A 22,260-nucleotide genomic window follows, 5' to 3' on the forward strand; every position below is an offset into this window, starting at 1 on the left:
CGGTGAACAGTGCTGCATATCTGGTGAATTATTCAACAAAAATAAGACTGTAATTGTTATAATGTAAAGCTGCAACTTTGCCATTGGTGCCCTACAGGCCTGTGTTTTGGTCATATACTCGTGCAAAGGCACGCTGGCATAGATCTGATAGGATTGGAACCAAAAGGCACATCTGCTACAATGCAGCACAGTGTATATAGTATGGAATAAATATACTCTCTCATGTGAGTATTCCCATTGATTTTAATGGGACTTCTTATGTGTAAGCATTTGCAGGATTGGAACCGTATAACTCTGTTCTTCAGTGTAAAAACAGATATTAAAAGGCTTGTGCAAGAGCAGGCTACCACCCACTGAGGCTGGCTATCATTAAATGGAGCTTTTGGATTTTTAAAAAATTGTGTCTTTTCTGTATGCAACCCTATTTATCCAAACATAAATAACTCCACAGAAACTACGAAGTAAAGTTAAAAACAAAGTAAGAAAGCAGTAATGTTAAATGATTAAAAAAAAAGACATGCTCATTGCGCCTTTAAGAATGAAAGTATACCGTTCTCTGTTTTGGTTTCTATCTTCATGCTGCAGCAGCTCCCAATTAAACTGAACAATTCATTAGTAGACTCTAGTACTTAAAAAAAAAAAAATCGCTCCTGTTGCAGAAATATTTCATAGAGACATGGCTCCTGTGTTGTGCTGTTCTTTTCATTGCCATCTGCCCACCACATTAGGTATTGAAAAGATCTGGAATTGGTAAGGGACATGCAGACCTTCTCCTCTGTATCACTGGTTCAGATCATGAGCAAAGTGATACAGACCAAAAGTTATGATCAGGTAGCTGTTAAGAAACCTAGCTGTATAGGACAGAACTGCCCCCCTCCTCCCCCCCCCCCCCCAAATAAAAATAGAGACTGAATGGCTGAAGAAACTTGTTTTCAAGGAAGATTAAGAGGAGTTGTAACCTCTTCCATCTGAGTGGTAGTCAAAAGGTAGCACATGTATCAAGCTGCCTTGAAATTAATTGTGACTATCTGTCCAATTCCTCATGTGCTAAAGCCACAAACCCCACCATCATGATTCATTCTCTAGCGTTAGAACTGAATAGGCATAGATACTGAACAGGCATGCTTGTTTTTGTGGTGTAGTGAATCTTACAGCAGGGGTAATGACAATGCAACCGTTTCATGTCGGAACAGAGTTTTGTTTGCAGTCTTGTCCCTCTGAGTTGGCACATGTTATAAGCACTAAGTTCACTTGCTGTACAAAAGATGACATGTTTTCTCTAATATTTTAGCAGATGACAGAGTTCCTACAATGTACAGAAGAGTCCTTGTGCAACTAGGACTCAACAGTATGAAGTCAGCAAATATATGCATAGGTCGACCAGTCTTGCTTACCAGTGCAGATGGAAAACAAGAGGTGAGATTTCTTTTTCTGTCTGTTAGGCTAATTTTGTGCTTGGCTAAGTGGTGGATTGCAGTTCGGTCACAAGTGGGAGATGAGTTCTGAGATTTCAAAATTCCAGTTTTGAATTCTAGTTCTCCACACAATTTAGTGCAGTTATGTGTTATACTTCAGGATTGGAAAAACAGATGAATTGTGTATCAGGCTATTTTTGCAGCTTGGTGTTGAGACTTGTGCGCAGCTTCTGATTGCTCTATGCCTGGATTTAGCTAGCACCATTAATTGTTTTCAAGAATAATAAGTCACTCCATTTTATTTCTTTTTTTTAAATGGCGAAGGGGAGTGAACCCCAGACAACTGACTATGCTCTTCCATTATCTACAGAAAAACTCTGGCCTTAGTTATATATTCTCTCTCATTCTCAAAATCTAAGCCGTATATTTTTAGAAAGCATTTTAGTTCTGCCCTTAAGGAGGCCAGTGCTAATTGCCTTGCATTTTAAGTGTTTGTGGAATATTTCATTTTAACCCAATCCTTAATCCCTTGTGGAGTTTGATTTAAAAGGCATGAAGGTTTTTTCACCTTTTACTAGGGAATGACAACTGAAAAAAAGCTCTTAATCACCAAGTGGTTTTTTGTTTGTTTTTTTAAATTTGAAACTCTATGTAGGTTTGTACAGCTTGGCCAATTGCAGGCTTCCCAGGAGGGAAAGTTGGCCTAAGTGGAATCACTCAGAAGAATCTGCGAGTGAAACCTGGTGAGGCAGTCACTGTCCAGCCCGTGGTCGGTGCAGTGGTGCAGGCAGAAGAACTAGATGTGAAGCTGAGGTTTGGAATTTTTCTGTGAACATTACTTCCCATGTTCTGGAATCTGTGTGTTATAGATCAAGTTCAGGCTTGTTGTAGGTAGATGCAGGTCCGCTTTCCTTTTTAATGAGACTTAAAATATTGACAGGATTGGGGCCTAATTTTGTTTTGGGAAGTAGCATAATACTGCCTCCTGTAACCCTTCCTGGGCTGGAGCCCTGTGTGAGTTCCGCACTCAGAAGATTTGATGAGTTGGGCTTTAGCTAAACTGACTGAAAGATTTAATGTAGCCTGTATCCATTTATAAATTGCATATTTGTGTCTCAGTTCTCAGGTAACTGATAAGCACTTCCTGGTGTCTGGGTGCAGCAAAACTGCATTAACAGGCATCTTGGTGCTACTAAACTGAGAGGAATAGTCTGACTAGGTTTGAAGGGGCTTTTGTTCCCCAAGTCCTTTTAGTATAGTCTCAGATTTCCTAACACCAGGAGGGATTGAGGATAGCAGCACTGACCACTGGTTGCTTTGGAGCTTTCCAAACCCATCCTGCCCGGCTGGTATATCGAGGTGTGCTGTCTTCTTGTAGGATCAGCGTATGTCCTTGAGGGCAATTTCTCTGAAGCTTTCCAGGAGTCCCTCTTGGAAGCCGTAGAGCTGCTGTCTCCCAGCAACAGTCTGGAACCTCCTGCTTTAAAACCCTTTTGCCACCCTTGGCTAGAGGGGCAGGGTCAGCCCTGCCCAGATTAGCTCTTCCACCCCTGTGTCACTGGTGTGGGGTTTGTACACCCCATCACAATTTGTTATTGATAATTGAAAAGGAAAAATGAAATCATGAAGGGAAGCATGTCAGGATAATAGGAAACAGGAGCTAGTAGGTGTTTTATAAATTTATTAGTTTCTTGACCTAATATCTCCTTTAGAAACAGAAGTTGTGCTAAGTTGGTTCAGGCAATTCTTTGTGACCATAAAATAAAAAAAAATGTTTGTAATTTGGTTTCGGGTTATTTAAAGGATGAGCATGGTCTCTGCTTGAAAGAGATCCTGTCAGGTTAAAAGAAATATTAGAAAAACTCATTACTTTTGTGTTGTGAATATTGTAATTAAGAGGCTGATCATAGAATCAAAGAATATCAAGGTTGGAAGGGACCTCAGGAGGTCATCTAGTCCAACCCCCTTCTCAAAGCAGGACCAATCCCCAACTAAATCATCCCAGCCAGGGCTTTGTCAAGGCTGACCTTAAAATCTTCTCAGGAAGGAGATTCCACCACCTCCCTAGGTAACGCATTCCAGTGTTTCACCACCCTTCTAGTGAAAAAGTTTTTCCTAATATCCAACCTAAACCTCCCCCACTGCAAATTGAGACCATTACTCCTTGTTCTGTCATCTGCTACCACTGAGAACAGTCTAGATCCATCCTCTTTGGAACCCCCTTTCAGGTAGTTGAAAGCAGCTATCAAATCCCCCCTCACTCTTCTCTTCCGCAAAACAAACAATCCCAGTTCCCTCAGCCTCTCCTCATAAGTCATGTGCTCCTGCCCCCTAATCATTTTTGTTGCCCTCTGCTGGACGTTTTCCACTTTTTCCACATCCTTCTTGTAGTGTGGGGCCCAAAACTGGACATAGTACTCCAGATGAGGCCTCACCAATGTCGAATAGAGGGGAACGATCATGTCCCTCAGTCTGCTGGTAGTGCCCCTACTTATACATCCCAAAATGCCATTGGCCTCCTTGGCAACAAGGGCACACTGTTGACTCATATCCAGCTTCTCGTCCACTGTAACCCCTAGGTCCTTTTCTGCAGAAATGCTGCCTAGCCATTCGGTCCCTAGTCTGTAGCGGTGTATGGGATTCTTCTGTCCTAAGTGCAGGATTCTGCACTTGTCCTTGTTGAACCTCATCAGATTTCTTTTGGCTCAATCCTCTAATTTGTCTAGGTCCCTCTGTATCCTATCCCTACCCTCCAGCGTATCTACCTCTCCTCCCAGTTTAGTGTCATCTGCAAATTTGCTGAGGGTGCAATCCACACCATCCTCCAGATCATTTATGAAGATATTGAACGAAACCGGCCCGAGGCACCCTTGGGGCACTCAACTTGATACCGGCTGCCAACTAGACATGGAGCCATTGATCAGTTGAGCCCGACAATCTAGCCAGCTTTCTATCCACCTTTTAGTCTATTCATCCAGCCCATACTTCTTTAACTTGCTGGCAAGAATACTGTGGGAGACCATGTCAAAAGCTTTGCTAAAGTCAAGGAACAACACGTCCACTGCTTTCCCCTGATCCACAGAGCCAGTTATCTTGTCATAGAAGGCAGTTAGATTAGTCAGGCATGACTTGCACTTGGTGAATCCATGTTGACTGTTCCTGATCACTTTCTCTCCTCTGAGTGCTTCAGAATTGATTCCTTGAGGACCTGCTCCATGATTTTTTCCAGGGACTGAGGTGAGGCTGACTGGCCTGTAGTTTCCCGGATCTTCCTTCTTCCCTTTTTTTAAAGATGGGCCCTACATTAGCCTTTTTCCAGTTGTCCGGGACTTCCCCCGATCGCCATGAGTTTTCAAAGATAATGGTCAATGGCTCTGCAATCACATCCGCAGTGCATCTGGCCCCATGGACTTGTGCTCGTCCAGCTTTTCTAAATAGTCCTGAACCACTTCTTTCTCCACAGAGGGCTGGTCACCTCCTCCCCGTGCTGTGCTGCCCAGTGCAGTAGTCTGGGAGTTGACCTTGTTCGTGAAGACAGAGGCAAAAAAAGCATTGAGTACATTTGCTTTTTCCACATCCTCTGTCGCTAGGTTGCCTCCCTCATTCAGTAAGGGGCCCACACTTTCCTTGACTTTCTTCTTGTGGCTAACTTACCTGAAGAAACCCTTCTTGTTACTCTTAACATCTCTTGCTAGCTGTAACTCCAGGTGTGATTTGGCCTTCCTGATTTCACTCCTGCATGCCTGAGCAATATTTTTATACTCTTCTCTGGTCATTTGTCCAATCTTCCACTTCTTGTAAGCTTCTTTTTTGTGTTTAAGATCAGCAAGGATTTCAATGTTAAGCCAAGCTGGTCGCCTGCCATATTTACTATTCTTTCCACACATTGGGATGGTTTGTCCCTGTAACCTCAATAAGGATTCTTTAAAATACAGCCAGCTCTCCTGGACTCCTTTCCCCCTCATGTTATTCTCCCAGGGGATCTTGCCCATCAGTTCCCTGAGGGAGTCAAAGTCTGCTTTTCTGAAGTCCAGGGTCCGTATTCTGCTGCTCTCCTTTCTTCCCTGTGTCAGGATCCTGAACTCGACCATCTCATGGTCACTGCCTCCCAGGTTCCCATCCACTTTAGCTTCCCCTACTAATTCTTCCCTGTTTGTGAGCAGCAGGTCAAGAAGAGCTCTGCCCCTAGTTGGTTCCTCCAGCACTTGCAACAGGAAATTGTCCCCTACACTTTCCAAAAACTTCCTGGATTGTCTGTGCACCGCTATATTGCTCTCCCAGCAAATATCAGGATGATTGAAGTCTCCCATGAGAACCAGGGCCTGCGATCTAGTAACTTCCGTGAGTTGCCGGAAGAAAGCTTCGTCCACCTCATCCCCCTGGTCCGGTAGTTTATAGCAGACTCCCACCATGACATCACCCTTGTTGCTCACGCTTCTAAACTTAATCCAGAGACTCTCAGGTTTTTCTGCAGTTTCATACTTGAGCTCTGAGCAGTCATACTGCTCCCTTACATACAATACAACTCCCCCACCTTTTCTGCCCTGCCTGTCCTTCCTGAACAGTTTATATCCATCCATGACAGTACTCCAGTCATGTGAGTTATCCCACCAAGTCTCTGTTATTCCAATCACATCATAATTCCTTGACTGCCAGGACTTCCAGTTCTCCCTGCTTGTTTCCCAGGCTTCTTGCATTTATGTATAGGCACTTGAGATAACTCACTGATCGTCCCTCTTTCTCAGTATGAGGCAGGAGCCCTCCCCTCTCGCATGCTCCTGCTCGTGCTTCCTCCCGGTATCCCACTTCCCCACTTACCTCAGGGCTTTGGTCTCCTTCCACCAGTGAACCTAACTTAAAGCCCTCCTCACTAGGTTAGCCAGCCTGCTTGCAAAGATGCTCTTCCCTCTCTTCGTTAGGTGGAGCCCGTCTCTGCCTTGCACTCCTCCATCCCGTGGTCAAAGAATCCAAAGCCTTCTCTCCGATGCTGCAAAGTCCCTAATGATTGAGTAGCTGAGGCCAAAAGAGTGTGGAGTATTCACATTAGGAAGGGTGAAATAATTTTACAAATCTGACTTCCCTTTAAAAATGTAAATTGTCTCTGGAAATGCTGTTAGTGTAGATTTTGCATTTGCTTAGGCAGAGCAACTAGACTTGAGCCCTATGATTTTGTATAATTTTTGTAGCTGTCTGTGCTCTCAGAAGAATATATGATCAAACCAGTGGTCCATCTAGTCCTGTATCCTGTCTTGTACAGTAGCCAGTAACAGATGCTTCAGAGGAAGGTGTAAAGAATCCCTGAGTTAAGGAATAACCAGCCCTTAGGTCAAGCTTTTTCTAACCTCATCAGTTAATGCTTGGTTTAAGCCTTGAAGCAGGGGTGGCTAACCCGAGCCTGAGAAGGAGCCAGAATTTACCAATGTACATTGCCAAAGAGTCACTGTAATATATCAGCAGCTCCTCAGCTTTTTATGTAGCCAGTTATAAAACTAGGCAAATATCTAGATAAATTGATGTACCCCTGGAAGATGTTTGCGTACCCCAGGGGTATCCATACTCCTGCTTGAGAACCACTAGTCTAAATGACTGCAAGAGTTTTACTTAGATATGTAAAAGTAATTAAATACATATGTTTGCTGCTTTAGGGTCATAAAATTGTATGGCGACTTGAAGTTTCTCAAAAATGTATGATATGTTTCTTGTCCTAGAATTTTCTCCTTGATCAGTAAAAGTATTTGGGAAGAGACCTTTTGTGATTAGTAGACTTAGAACTCCCTCTGTTGACCATAATTTTAGTTGCAGTTTCTGTATCTGGTGTGTGTTCTTTTTTTTAAAAAATGTTTTTGTTTAATTTGTTTTTGAGAAGCATCTTTCTTTCTTTTAGTGTAAAGGGGAAAAGGATAATTTGTGATGATCATCTACAAATATTTCAAGGGTGTAAATATAAATGCCAAGAAAGTGGAAGAATTATTTAACATGGTTACGGAACAAGGTAAAGTTAGGGACGAAACACAGAGAGAAAATTTAGGCTAACTATCAGGAAAAAAAATCCTGAAAGTGTGGTGTGTTAGACCATTGATATTCTTGATAGGTAAATGGTTTAAGAGCCCACATTTAAAACTGAATTGCATGAAGTACAGTACTAGAGAATATATCTCAGGGAAAACCTTGCACAGTTGGAGTAAAGGTCAGTCCTCAGATTTGCAAATGCTCACATTTGTGCTTACCTTTACAAATGCATGTATTGCCCATTAAATCAATGGATTACTCGTGTATGAAAGTATTTGCAGGCCTGTGGTATAAAATGTGGTATTTACTGATTCAGTAAATGTAGTAACCACCCTCACTGTAAGTCAGAACTGTAGTCACTTGGGAGATATATGTATCTCATGCTTCTCGTTTTAAGGAATGATAAACCTTGACTTATATTGTTGTAAATATAGTATTTTATATGAAGAATCCAAAGAAATGGTAATATTTAAACTGGTTGTTAATTAGCTTTAGAGCAAATATATTTACATTGTATTTATCACTAGACTACAATGAGTCAAATAGAGCAACTTGTAAATTTTCCCGTCAGTTTCTTCTGTTTGCAGAGTTAAATTATATCCTATACTGCAAAACAAAGAATTTACTGTTAATATGAGTAAATCATGGTTTATCAATATTATAGACTGATTCTGTTTTTAGAATTACTAGGGGATTGTAAAATTGTTTTTCATCACAACCACAGGGACAAAGATGCCTGTATTAATGTTGAAGACTTGTCTGTCTGTCTTTTGCGAAATCTAGGTAAGTGGTTTGTGTTTTTTGTTTTACATATATATTTTAGTAGAGAAGCTGTTTCTTGAGAGTAAATATCAGTCACCTACCATCTTCATCAAAGGCTTATTCCAAAATGACTCTTGCCTCGTTAGCATTGGTTATAGGCCTTTAGCTTGTTTTACAAACTCTGTAAACTTTTTATTGACCTATTCATTCTGGGCGACATCACCTCACTATGATATAAATATCAAATAATAATATACTTGCATGAAACATAGTTTTCAGTCCGTCATGGCTGCAATCAGTTCATTCTGAGATGGTTTAAAAGTCTTCCTTGGTCTTCTGCATTATAATGTGATGCACTCCAGACAATTGTGGTTATGAATTTATTTCTGTTATGAGGAGAGAGAATTCAAAACTCTGCCATGAGGTTTAGTACAGTTTTTAGTGTATCAGTATTTACATTCAATATATTTGACACCCTGAGCCTCCCATCATATTGGACAAAACTGATGCTCCTTGTTTTGTAGATAATTTCCTATCCCTTTTTACATAGCTAAAAAAAGTTTAGTCCATCTACTCAAACATTTAATTGCTATAGAGTAGAAGCAATGGATTGTACTCCATCAGTACATTAATAGTGGTATTGCCAACCCCAAAAGTAGAAAAAATCATGAGATTGGATTAAAATCTTGTGATTAAATAAATTTTGGGTTCTTTTTATTTGTCTTCTAGTTTTGGGCTGTTAGGCTGCAGTTGGGTCATATTTTGAAGCTGTTCTCTGCAACCAGGAGGGCAAATCTTTTAAAAAAAAAAAAAAAAAAAAAAAGAGAGAGAGAGAGAGCTGAGATTCTCACGTAAGCACATGACTCCAGGAGCTGGGATTTAAAGTAAAACATCATGTCTCATAAGACTTGTGATAAATCTTGAGTCAGTGGACAACACTAATAAATAGAGAGTTTCTATTTCTAGCAAAGACAGTTCCTTAATCTGCAACTTTTTATGAGCTCCAAAATTTAAAACAACCAGAAATATACCAATGGCCAGTCTTTCAGAATACTTATCCTTGTATAGGCTGGCTATGTTTGAAGGCATCATTTTAGATGAGAACTGTATTTTCCTGTCCTTTTTATCACCTCGTCTTTTAGGACAGTTAATTTGTGACATCCGTTTTAGAGGTTTGCTGATGGAAAAATTGTTCTAATTTGTTTGTATTTGAAAATTATTGCTGGAAAATAAGATTAATATATATGTTTTTTTAAAATTTAATCCTGTTGTAGATGGGAAGATAGTTTTGCCAGGCAACCTTTTGCATCTCACTTTCTATGGCAAACCTTGCAACTTGATGGTGACCAGAGTGAAAGGAACAGATGGGGTCCTGCTGAAAATGCAGAGCAGTACTGTTTTCAGTGAAACACAAGAGCCAGTCCTTGAGAAGACTGATTTGGAGACCAGCGCTCTAAACTTGTCTTTGCAGCTCAGAAAGTTGGACATAGAAGACAACCAGGAAGGAGCATCTACCAGCACTCCATGCAAGCTGATGGCTCAAAGTTCACCAGTTACTTCAAATGCTGTGGTGATAGGGGGTGAGCAGGATTATGACCGGACAGATGAGTTCTGTGACGAGGGGAATGTCAGAGACCTTACTGATGGCTCTGAATTAATCAGAGACAAAGACAGCATGAGATTGTTGCCCATTGGCAAAACTGGAGCAAAATGCAATTTGGATACATTTTACTTCATTTCTTCAAGAACTAGAGTCAATTTCATCGAGAATCGGACCATTGCAACAGAAGAACATGACTGTAAACCTAACCTTACCTATGACATGATAGGTGGTTTAAGCAGCCAGCTACAAACTATTAGAGAAACAATTGAACTGCCCCTGAAGCAGCCTGAATTGTTCAAGTGTTACGGTATGATGTCTAAGAGTTGGTTTTCGTCATCTAAGACAATGTTTTTCTTTAACTTACCACTTCTTTCATCCATTTTAACAAGTCATTCTATATGAAACACGCAGTTCCTCTCTGTGTGATACAGACTTGATGTACTTTAGTTCCCAACTAAACTCTGTTATAATTATCTTCTTTACAGTTGTTCCTTTTTTAATAACCAAATGTTTAGGTTGTAAGGATCATGCCTTAGAGAGAAGAGTCTGTGACGGTATAGTTACCCAGGAGAACTCATGACAAGCAGCAAGGAGTTACAGAGTCAGTCACTTGAAAAATAAAGGTACTCTTCTGTAACTCCACTGCTTAAAGTCTGTTTTTATAGAGTTCAATTAAAAAAAGTGCATTCAAATTAAAGATTGTCTGGCCAATCAAATTCTAGTTTTTACCCTCCTCCCTCTCCCCTTTTAATTCCCTCTGTCTGACCCAGAGTTTCTGCAAATTATAGAAAAGAATATAGTGCAATTCACCCATCTTTCCCCCTGTGAATAGGAAAGGATGCAATGATTTAAATGTTAAAATTATTTATTATGATGATTTCTTAAATTAAATCACAGTGTTTGGAACATTGTAACACAAGATGGAACAAAGCACTAGAGCAGTGGTTCCCAAACTTGTTCTGCCGCTTGTGCAGGGAAAGCCCTGGCGGGCCGGGCCGGTTTGTTTACCTGCCGCGTCTGCAGGTTCGGCCAATTATAGCTCCCAGTGGCCACGGTTCACTGCTCCAGGCCAATGGGAGCTGCTGGAAGCAGTGGCCAGTACGTCCCTTGGCCTTTGCCGCTTCCAGCAGCTCCCATTGGCCTGGAGCAGCGAACTGCGGACACTGGGATCTGCGATTGGGCGAAACCTGCGGACGCGGCAGGTAAACAAACCGGCCTGGCCTGCCAGGAGCTTTCCCCACACAAGCGGCGGAACAAGTTTGGGAACCACTGCACTAGAGAGTACTGTAGAGAACAATAATAATTCTTCACTTGCAGCAAATGGATTAGATGATCTTAATACGTGTTTTCTATCCGTAATTTCTAGGAAAAGTTAGTCGTGGGGAAGTTTTTTCTAGAAAGGGAATAGATAGGGGTAGGAGAGTAGTGTGGCTGCTATTCTTGCAGGTTTTTTGAGGTAAACTCTGTTGTCTGCTTTGACCCATAAATCACTCTGAGTGGAGAGATTGTGCTCTAGGTGAGAAGAATCTGCCATGGTGAGGGAAATAACCAGGTTTTCACCCTCAGAATCATGATGTCAGTAGGGGGATTACTTGTCTCTCTCTGGAATGGCCAAGGTGTTTGACCCCCCAACCCATGTATGTTCTGAGATCCATGTGGTCCTGGGATATGGGATACGGGCCAGAATTATTCATTCCAGGGGCGCTATGCTTCTGCATTGCTTCTTCTCTGGGGAGATGTGGGTTGACAGAACAGAGGGACAATCCATGTTAGACAAAGATGGGTGTGTCAGTTGAAATTGCATAGGGTTTCCCTCTGGGTTTCTGTGGGATGCTGCCATTGAGAATGCCCATCCATGCTCTATTCAGAGAACCCAAACCTCAAGATGCACCAGTGAATTTCATGTGTCAGTGACAAGGAAGGGATGCTGCTGCAAATCCTGCACCATATCACAGGTGAGGTCTGGATAATCAGCACCTCCTCTGCTAATGGAATCAGAGAGATGATCAAGCCGTATATTTGCTTCAAGATCATTAGGCTTGAATATGTGGCTATCTCCAGTACAGTAGCATAGGAATTGAATACTAGACCAGACACTTGGTCTCTTTCCTTCACGTTGACAAGCATCAGAGGAATGTGCAACTATTCCCTCGGTGGACGTTAAGGAGTAACCTGGCAATAGAGGAAGTTTCTTCCTAACTCTTGTCAATTAATACTTAGTTTTTTGTTCTGCTTGCATATATACTCCTAGGGGTTGGGCTTTGTATCCCTACAGAATACATAGTTCTCAGGAATTTTATCTCATTAGGTTTTGTTCCCTTACCTCTGTGGTACAATTGGCCCTTCTTGTAAACCTGGCAATAAACTATACAATATTTCATTGACTGTTTGTCATTCTACCATATTTCAGTAATGCTCATTCTGCCAAGGTCCCTTGTCCATTGTCAGGAATTCTAGTTCACCTATTTTTGGCTTTTAAACTTCTTGTTTTTAATTTTTGGGCATGGGCCTATTTTATTGGACTCTAGGCTGAAACTGTTTAATTTTTTCGGAATATACTTGTGTTCCCAATCTGTCTCTCGGCTGTAATTTCTCTTGAGTTTTAACTATATGCAGAGACACCTTGTTTTACCGACATCCCTAGCAGATGCCCTTGTCTGACCTAGTGCTCATCAGTAGCTGTCAGCTATCCCCAGTCTCTACTATTTGCTATAACAGAGGCATATTCATTCTTATTTTTGATATTTCCAGTGTTTTTTTAATATTATTTAGGGTGTGCATACCTGTAATGAAGTGGAGTGGTTTTATTGTGCTGGAGGTTTGTACAAACAGTATTGTAGGAATCTTGAGTAACATGATAAAGATTTAATTAATGCTAGGTTTTCAATCAGAATTATTTCAATAGGATTACTGGGGAAAAATAACATTTTATATATTCGGTTTTATTAAAAAATAGTATATACCTATATTTCTTAAATAGAAGCATACAGAATATAGAAATCAGTAATGTCGACATATATATTGTAGAGCGGTGGAGCATGGTGATTTGATTTGTTCACAACTGTCTTAAGCACAAGTAACTCTTTTTCTCTCTGTTTTGTGTTTGTTTAAAGGAATTCCTCCTCCTAGAGGGGTGCTACTCTATGGCCCCCCAGGTACTGGGAAGACCATGATTGCTAGAGCTGTTGCAAATGAAGTGGGAGCCCATGTTTCAGTTATTAACGGTCCTGAAATTATAAGCAAGTAAGTTCATCTAATTTATTACATCAGTAACTTAGAGACATCTGGACAAATTCTGTACTGGCTTATATCCATTGGAGTTGCACAGTGTATAAATACGTAGAATTGGGTCCAGTACATATGTCCCAAATCTCAGAAGTTCATGGGGAAGGGATTACGCTGTTTATTGTTCTACAGTGAAAAGTATAGTTGTCACCCCCCAGTGAAATGAAGTAACAGGAGGCTGTTTTCTTCATTCCTTTGAAGAGGAGTCTTATCTTGTATAGTACAGAGGGGTATGTATGGCAGTGGAATGGGGAAAAAAAGGAAATAATTTGATAAATAATTAGAACTGCATCTGCATGCCAGTTGTATGTCCAACAAGGAAAAAGGATGGTTTGTTAAAGCACAGTAAAATAAAGGATGAGGCTATAGATGAGAATTTGTCCAGTTTGACCAATGTACATGGCAGAGCGACATTGCTGGCACATGATGGCATATATCACATTGGTGGATGTGCAGGTGAACGAGCCTCTGATATTGTGACTGATGTGATTAGGCCCGATGATGGTGTCCCCTGAATAGATATGTGGACACAGTTGGCAACGGGCTTTGTTGCAAGGATAGGTTCCTGGGTTAGTGGTTCTGTTGTGTGGTGTGTGGTTGCTGGTGAGTATTTGCTTCAGGTTGGGGGGCTGTCTGTAAGCAAGGACTGGCCTGTCTCCCAAGATCTGTGAGAGTGATGGGTCGTCCTTCCAGATAGGTTGTAGATCCTTGATGATGCGTTGGGGACACCATCATAGGGCCTAATCACATCAGCCACACTATCAGAGACTCGTTCACCTGCACATCCACAAATGTGATATATGCCATCATGTGCCAGCAATGCCCCTCTGCCATGTACATTGGTCAAATTGGACAGTCTCTACGTAAAACAATAAATGGACACAAATCAGATGTCAAGAATTATAACATTCATAAACCAGTCGGAGAACACTTAAATCTCTCTGGTCACTTGATTAGAGACCTAAAAGTGACAATTCTTCAATAAAAAAAACTTCAGAAACAGACTCCAACGAGAGACTGCTGAATTGGAATTAATTTGGAAACTGGATACAATTAACTTAGGCTTGAATAGAGCCTGGGAGTGGATGGGTCATTTCACAAAGTAAAACTATTTCCCCATGTTTATTCCCCGCTCTCCTGCTGGAATTAACTCATCTTAAGTGATCACTCTCCTTACAGTGTGTATGGTAACATCCATTGTTTCATGTTCTCTGTGTATATAAATCTCCCCACTGTATTTTCCACTGAATGCATCCGATGAAGTGAGCTGTAGCTCACAAAAGCTTATGCTCAAATAAATTTGTTAGTCTCTAAGGTGCCACGAGTACTCCTTTTCTTTTTGCGGATACAGACTAACATGGCTGCTACTCTGAAACAGTTTATAACAAAAATTCTTCTTGTTAATCCCTAAATGCATGACCTTGCACTTTTCACTATTAAATTTCATCCTATTACTATTACTCCAGTTTACAAGGTCATCCAGATCTTCCTGTAGGATATCCCGGTCTCTCTCTGTATTGGCAATACCTCCCAGCTTTGTGTCATCTGCAAACTTTATTAGCACATTCCCGCTTTTTGTGACAAGGTCAGTAATAAAAAGATTAAATAAGATTGGTCCCAAAACCGATCCCTGAGGGACTCCACTAGTAACCTCCTTCAAGCCTGACAGTTCAGCTTTCAGTATGACCTGTTGTAGTCTCCCCTTTAACCAGTTCCTTATCCACCTTTCAATTTTCATATTGATCCCCATCTTTTCCAATGTAGCTAATAATTCCCCATGTGGAACCATATCAAATACCTTACTGAAATCTAGGTAAATTAGATCCACTGCGTTTCCTTTGTCTAAAAAATCTGTTACTTTCTCAAAGAAGGAGATCAGGTTGGTTTGGCATGATCTACCTTTTGTAAAACCATTTTGTATTTTGTCCCAATTACTATTGACCTCAATATTCTTAACTACTTTCTCCTTCAAAATTTTTTCCAAGACCTTGCATACTACAGATGTCAAACTAACAGGCCTGTAGTTACCCGGATCACCTTTTTTCCTTTTCTTAAAAATAGGAACTAAGTTAGCAATTCTCCAATCATACGGTACAACCCCTGAGTTTACAGATTCATTAAAAATTCTTGCTAATGGGCTTGCAATTTCAAGTGCCAGTTCCTTTAACATTCTTGGATGAAGATTATCTGGGCCCCTGGATTCAGTCCCATTAAGCTGTTCAAGTTTTGCTTCTACCTCGGATGTGGTAATATCTACCTCCATATCTTCCTTCCCATTTGTCGTCCTACCATTATCCCTAAGCTCCTCATTAGCCTCATTAAAGACTGAGGCAAAGTATTTGTTTAGATATTGGGCCATGCCTAAATTATCCTTAGGTTTGAACGCCATCTTGTGGCAACTCAAGGAATAGAGTCCCGCCCCAACTTGGAAAACAATAAAAGTTCTGCTTCTAAAATATTGCGATTGTTTCAGGTTTTATGGTGAGACTGAATCAAGATTACGACAGATATTTGCTGAAGCCTCTCAACGGTACATTCATTTTCGATCGTTCTGATTTACATCCATGTTCATGTGTGATACTAATTTTGACATTATTGTGCAAAGAAAAGCTTATGAAGTTCTCTGGATTGTAATATTTTCCCTGCAGAGGTATTTTAAATGTAGATAAGTTTTATTTATATACAGCTTGGCGCAAAGGAGAGTAATGAAGTTCTAATCTACACATTTTGTGTTTTTGGTCACTTATTATAAGTGCAATGTCATTTAAGGAGGAGATTGCATATTATTCCAAACCAATTAGCGTGTGTCCTAAATAAAATATTAAATTCTCATCCTAGTTGGCACTAGAATTCAAAACTGTCATTTGCAATAGAAAGGAACCCAAGCCAGATACATTGGATCCAGATCCAGAGTTTGTTTACTTTAGTTCCAAGGGTGTTTAGAAGCAAAGATTTAGTTTGGGCTGATTTCTAATTTCCGGTGGAAATGTTCTGCCACCTGAGCCAAAAGAGATACTCATCTTAAATCAGAGAATCCCATCTTCTGTTTTACCCATGTTTCATCATAGAAACAGAATGGTAGAAAGTTGTCACTAACATTATTGAGCAGAAAAACAAAAACCTTGTTAAAATCTTACAGAATTTTAATAGTGTGTTTTTTTTTTTTTTTTTTTTGAAAAACCTGTTGGCGTGGACATGAAAGTTGTGATTACTGTGGGCATGTAGTATGTACTCAAGTGCTTTTAATGGCTATCTGAACCATGTGTGACTGCACCTATAGGGCCAGATTCAGTACTAAAATATTCTCACTCAAGTTTAACCAATAGAATTGTAAACTAAATTAATTTGGAGGGCCAAATTCAACTGAGGACAGGAGCAAGAGAGAACCCAGCTTGACTTTTAGGTCTCAGTTTAAATTTGCAGGGACAGCACCTAGAAAAGCCATCTTTTTACCTGTAAACAGAGTAAGGTCAGTATAGAATCTGAGACACAATAAACATGGAATCACACAATGCAATTATTTTACAGAGTCGTTTATTGGAGCAGAAACATACTTCAGGTCTGAAAGTTTCAGTCACCTAAGAGATTTGGATGCCCCTTAATTTTAATGGAATTGGGTGTCCATATCCATTAGTTTTGAAAATCGAAGCCGAAATGTTTTAAATGCTACTGTGCACAATTGGCAGATAAGTTGCTTTTATTTATTTTTCTTTCAGTCGTCCATCAATTATATTTATTGATGAGCTGGATGCACTCTGTCCGAAGAGAGAAGGGGCTCAGAATGAAGTAGAAAAAAGAGTTGTAGCTTCATTACTAACATTGATGGATGGCATTGGCTCAGTAAGTAAAGTATATTGGTACAATTAGTGTATTAAGGGGAAGAACTGAATAAACTGCATTAGGTTTTGTAGCACAGTCAGGCCAGCATAAGATGAATCAGAAGAAACTTTTAGACTGCAATCTAATATCCTTATTGGATTTAAAGGAAGAGAAGACGTGTGTCCCTTACTAACTATAGACAGGGTTAATAGTAATAAGTGATTTCCTTCAGTAAATTACATTTATTTTAACAGAGTACAGCACCATATTGTTGTGACACTTCATAGAAATTAAATCTCATTTTTTATATATATATATATGTGTGTGTGTGTGTGTGTGTATTTTGATATTCAGAGACATTTTTGAACTGCAAAAGAAAAGACTATATAGCTTCTTCCATTTGCTTTTTGTCCTTCCCCATCTAACACTTCTCTGGTTTTTGGAGATAAATGTAAGACTTCAGAGGCATCTTTTTAGCAAGTCAAAACAGATACCAGATTATTTTGCAATTAAATGAAAATACTGTTGGTAGTGTTGGTGTTTTGTTTTTGGTCTGGCCTGGATTGCTGAGGGATCCAAAATCCACATTAAGATACCCTTTCAGTTCCCACACTAAATTTTTTAGGGCCTTATTCAAAGATCATTGAAGTCAAAGGAGTCTTGCCATTGACTCCAGTAAACTTTGGGTTGGGCCTATATAATCTATTAATTCCTGGTGTGCCACTGCCTAATCATCAACAGGATGGTAGGAGTGGAAGGTCTGCATCTTTCTGCACAGAGTTAGAAGCAGTGTGTATAAAAAACTTGTGGATGTTAACTGAAGTTTCCCTTAATCTCCTGCATAAAGTTTTGGCAGCTCAAATAGCCTTCTATATATGGCTATAGGGAGGGGATATTTCCTATTAGTGAAGAGTGATGGATCTTCTTTGTAAGGATAGAGTCTCTCTGGGGACAGTCTGAACACCACACTTTCAAATCTGTCTCTTAACAAATAATAGCACTACTTAGCTCTTATACAGAGCTCTTCATCGATAGAACCGAAAACACTTTACAGAAGACAGTAAAAGTCCTCATCCCTCCTTTTCAGATGGGGAAACTGAAGAATGGAAAGGTGGAGAGAGTTGAGTAAGGCCACTCAGCAGGATAATGGGAGTGTGGCTAAAACATAAGTCTTATGATTTCTAGTCCAATAACCTGCTACTGCATAGTGGTGCCCCCTGTATCATAGACTTGTAGACGTTAAGGTCAGAAGGGATCATCATGATCATGTAGTCTGACCTCCTGCACATTGCCGGCCACAGAACTTGCCCACCCGCTCTTGTAATAGACTCCATAATCTCTGGCTGAGTTACTGAATTACTCAAATCATGATTTAAAGACCTTCCCAGTCATCACCCTAGAACAAATGTTCTGACACATACCATTAAATCAGATCCTTTTCCAAGAGGAAGACCATTTTCATTGTCTGGAAATATGTAGTTAAATACAGAGTGAGCCCCACATTTTTGGAGAGGGTAGCCTTTTCTTTTATAAGCCAGAAACCAAATCTCCGCCTTTTTGTCCCTGTTCCAAAATAGATCAGTGTGTTCTGGTTATCCTAAGGAGTAGTACCCTGCTGGAGGAAGATTGACTGACTGACTGACTGACTGCATAATGGGCATGGAATACCTTGTAAAGAAATGAGTCCTTTCTCTTTTGTCTCAATTACTTCATTCATGAATTTCTGCTCCTGCTCTCCCCATCACCCCCTCCAAAAAAAGTGTCACCTTAGAAATATTTTGATCACTTAAAAAAGAGGAAAATATTATTATTGTTAATGTAATAGTTACCTTCTTGAAATACTTTAAGTTTCAGACTCTTAAATTTGTTTAGCTTTTAGTGCTTTAGCTTTTCTCATATTTCCAGAGAAAAATACTCTCATAACAAACATTTAAGAATAAAAATACTTGAGGGGGGTGGAGGTGCTTCTGGATTTTAATGAGTGAACCAGTTCGTAAATTATAAATTCTCTTTGGAAACTCTGTTTGCTACTTTACATTGTGTGACAAAGTTCCTCCTCTACCTTGGTGGGTCTTGCGCTTGTTGGTGGATTTGCTCGCCTTGGAGCTTCACAGCAGCCCTCAGTTTGGCTGTTTTCGTGAACCCACAGTCCAAGTCAACTTCTCCTTTGTCTGACCAGGAGTTGAGAGATTTGGGGGGAACCCGGGCCCGCCCTCTACTCTGGGTTCCAGCCCTGGGCCCTGTGGAATGCAGCTGTCTAGGGTGCCTCCTGGAACAGTTGTGTGACAGCTACAACTCCCTGGGCTACTTCCCCATGGCCTCCTCCCAGCACCTTCTTTATCCTCACCATAGGACCTTCCCTCCTGGTGTCTGATAATGCTTGTACTCCTCAGTCTTCCAACAGTACACGTTCTCACTCTCAGCTCCTAGCACCTCTTGCTCCCAGCTCCTTACACGCACACCACAAACTGAAGTGAGCTCCTTTTTAAACCCAGGTGCCCTGATTAGCCTGCCTTAATTGATTCTAGCAGCTTCTTGATTGGCTGCAGGTGTTCTAGTCAGCCTGTCTGTCTTAATTGTCTCCAGAAGGTTTTTGATTGTTCTGGAACCTTCCCTGTTACCTTACCCAGGGAAAAGGGACTTACTTAACCTGGGGCTAATATATCTGCCTTCTGTTACTCTCCTGTAGCCATCTGGCCCTGTCACAACTGACTGACTTGAAAGATGTATATTTGTATACTCTTTATGGGTTAGTCCAACTAGTGGTTTCTTCTGTTTGCTAGGGACAGTTTGAATTTCTGTATTGCTGCCTTCTCTTTGATTGTCTGCTTGATTATATTCATCAGAGTAATAGCCGGCATCTTGAGTGATTTGAGGTGGCAAGGACTGTCATAACGCCTGGCTCATTTGGGCCAGAACATTAAACCTGACCCAGAGAGCAGCATCCAAGATTTTGTAGAAATTTTACTTCCTGGGATTAGAAAAAGAGCTCCTTCCCCCTTCAGTAAGGAGATTAATCCATTTGGGAGCTATAGTAGGCGTAGCCAAAGGAGGAGATAAAGAAGGTTATAGATGTCACCTCTGAGTTGAGGTTAGAGGAGATAAACATGACAGTCTAGAGCAGAGGTGGGCAAAGTATGGCCCACGGGCCACATCCAGGCTCCAGGACTATCCTGCCCGGCCCCTGAGCTCCCGGCCTGGGAGGCTAGCCCCCAGCCCCTCCCCCGCTGTCCCTCCTTCCTTGTAGCTATGGCACTGCGCGGGCAGTGTGGTTTGCGCTCACCCACCTCCCAAGCTTTCCAATAAGTCTGTCCTGCTGCTCTGAACAGCATGGTTTGGGGGAGGGGGAGGCAGGAGGTCCTGGGGGGCAGTCAGGAGACAGGGGGCGGTCGGATGAGGTGGGGGGACAGGGAGCGGGGGAGTTGGACAGGGGGTGGGGTCCTGGGGGGGGGGGGCAGTTTAGGGACGGGGTCCCGGGAGGGGGCGGTCAGGGAACAAGAAGTGGGGGGGGGGGTTGATGGATCAAGAGTCCGGGGGGGGGGCCTGTCAGGGGGCAGGGGTGTGGATAGGGGGCAGGGGACAGGGAGCAGGGGGGGTTGGATGGGTCGGGGGTTCTTAGGGGGGCAATCGGGGGCGGCAAGTGGGAGGGGGTGGATGGGGGCAGGCGCCAGGCTGTTTGCAGAGGCCCCCACCTGGGGAGTCAGGGGGTCCCGGGAAGGGGAGGACAGGGAGCAGGGGGGGGTTGGATAGGGGGTGGGGTCCTGGGGGAGGGCAGTTAGGGGGAGGGGGCGGTCAGGGGACAAGAAGTGGGGGGGGGGGGAATTGGTCGGGGTCCTGGGGGGCCTGTCAGGGGACAGGAGTGTCAATAGGGGTCGGGGCAATCAGGGAACAGAGAGCATGAGGGGGGCAGTCGGGATGGATAGGGGGCTGGGGCCAGGCTGTTTGCGGAGGCACAGCCTTCCCTGCCCAGCCCTCCATACCATTTCACAACCCCGATGTGGCCCTCAGGCCAAAAAGTTTGCCCACCCCTGATCTAGAGGATTACTGGAACCCATTGTAGTCTATCATGTGTTGTCTGTTTAATGGGAACTACAGCTGGTCAGGATTTTTCTGTTGCAATGATTTTCGAAAGGAAAATTCAGTTTTCTGCAAAATTCGAAATTTTTGTGGGAAATTTATTTATTTATTTGGCCATAATTTTTCAGTATTTCTGTAGGGAAAATCAAAATTTCTTTTTAAATTTTGGGACATTTTGATCTGTTGAACTGACCTGAAACAATTTTTTGGGGTCAGCTCAATTTTAAATTTCATTCCCTTATTCTAGTGAATTGCTCCATGGGGATTATAGTTCATATTCCCATGTTCTCCAATACGATTATATTGCTCAACATGCAACACTGTCTTTCCTGGGACTCATCAGCATGGTGTCTCATGGTAGTTACATGTCTGGAGGTGCCTCATGGAAGATGTAATCTGGCCAGGGAGCCTGGCCCATAAGGAGGATGGAGGCATCAGGCTCCTGAACTGTGAGGCAATGTGCTACAATGGGAGAATGCAGTTTAATGTTGAGCTGACTCAGAAAAAATGTTTCATGTTAGTTCAAAGAAAAGGAGTACTTGTGGCACCTTAGAGACTAACCAGTTTATTTGAGCATGAGCTTTCGTGAGCTACAGCTCACTTCATCGGATGCATAGCATATCGTGGAAACTGCAGAAGACATTATATACACACAGAGACCATGAAACAAAACTTCCTCCCACCCCACTCTCCTGCTGGTAACAGCTTATCTAAAGTGATCATCAAGTAGAGCCATTTCCAGCACAAATCCAGGTTTTCTCACCCTTCCCCCCCCCCCCCCACACATACAAACTCACTCTCCTGCTGGTAATAGCCCATCCCTCTTTGAAACCTCTCTTTATAATGCGCATGATAATCAAGGTGGGTCATTTCCAGCACTAATCCAGGTTTTCTCACCCCCCCCCCCCACACACCCCCCTCCAAAAACCACACACACAGACTCACTCTCCTGCTGGCAATAGCTCATCTTACAATGTGCACAGCAATAATCCAAGTTTAACCAGAACGTCTTGGGGGGGTTTTGTAGGAAAAAAACAAGGGGAGATAGGCTACCTTGCATAATGACTTAGCCACTCCCAGTCTCTATTCAAGCCCAAATTAATAGTATCCAATTTGCAAATGAATTCCAATTCAGCAGTTTCTCGCTGGAGTCTGGTTTTGAAGTTTTTTTGCTTTAAGATAGCGACCCTCATGTCTGTGATTGCGTGACCAGAGAGATTGAAGTGCTCTCCGACTGGTTTATGAATGTTATAATTCTTGACATCTGATTTGTGTCCATTTATTCTTTTA

At 41.8% G+C, this 22,260-nt stretch overlaps 1 protein-coding gene across 5 annotated transcripts in view; it reads left to right on the plus strand.

The window, feature by feature from the left end:
• Positions 1-22,260, plus strand: part of SPATA5 (spermatogenesis associated 5) — a 301,993-nt gene that overhangs the window by 703 nt on the left and 279,030 nt on the right. For all 5 annotated transcript variants that reach the window (XM_043545492.1, XM_043545495.1, XM_043545493.1 and 2 more), the window contains exons 2-8: positions 1,292-1,416; positions 2,071-2,228; positions 8,149-8,207; positions 9,461-10,096; positions 12,903-13,032; positions 15,548-15,604; positions 16,791-16,914. In XM_043545492.1, the coding sequence (XP_043401427.1) occupies positions 1,292-1,416; positions 2,071-2,228; positions 8,149-8,207; positions 9,461-10,096; positions 12,903-13,032; positions 15,548-15,604; positions 16,791-16,914 (1,289 nt within the window). The remainder of the gene's footprint in view (positions 1-1,291; positions 1,417-2,070; positions 2,229-8,148; positions 8,208-9,460; positions 10,097-12,902; positions 13,033-15,547; positions 15,605-16,790; positions 16,915-22,260) is intronic.

The sequence above is a fragment of the Chelonia mydas genome, chromosome 4, assembly GCF_015237465.2.
Source record: "Chelonia mydas isolate rCheMyd1 chromosome 4, rCheMyd1.pri.v2, whole genome shotgun sequence".
Lineage (NCBI taxonomy): Eukaryota > Metazoa > Chordata > Testudines > Cheloniidae > Chelonia > Chelonia mydas.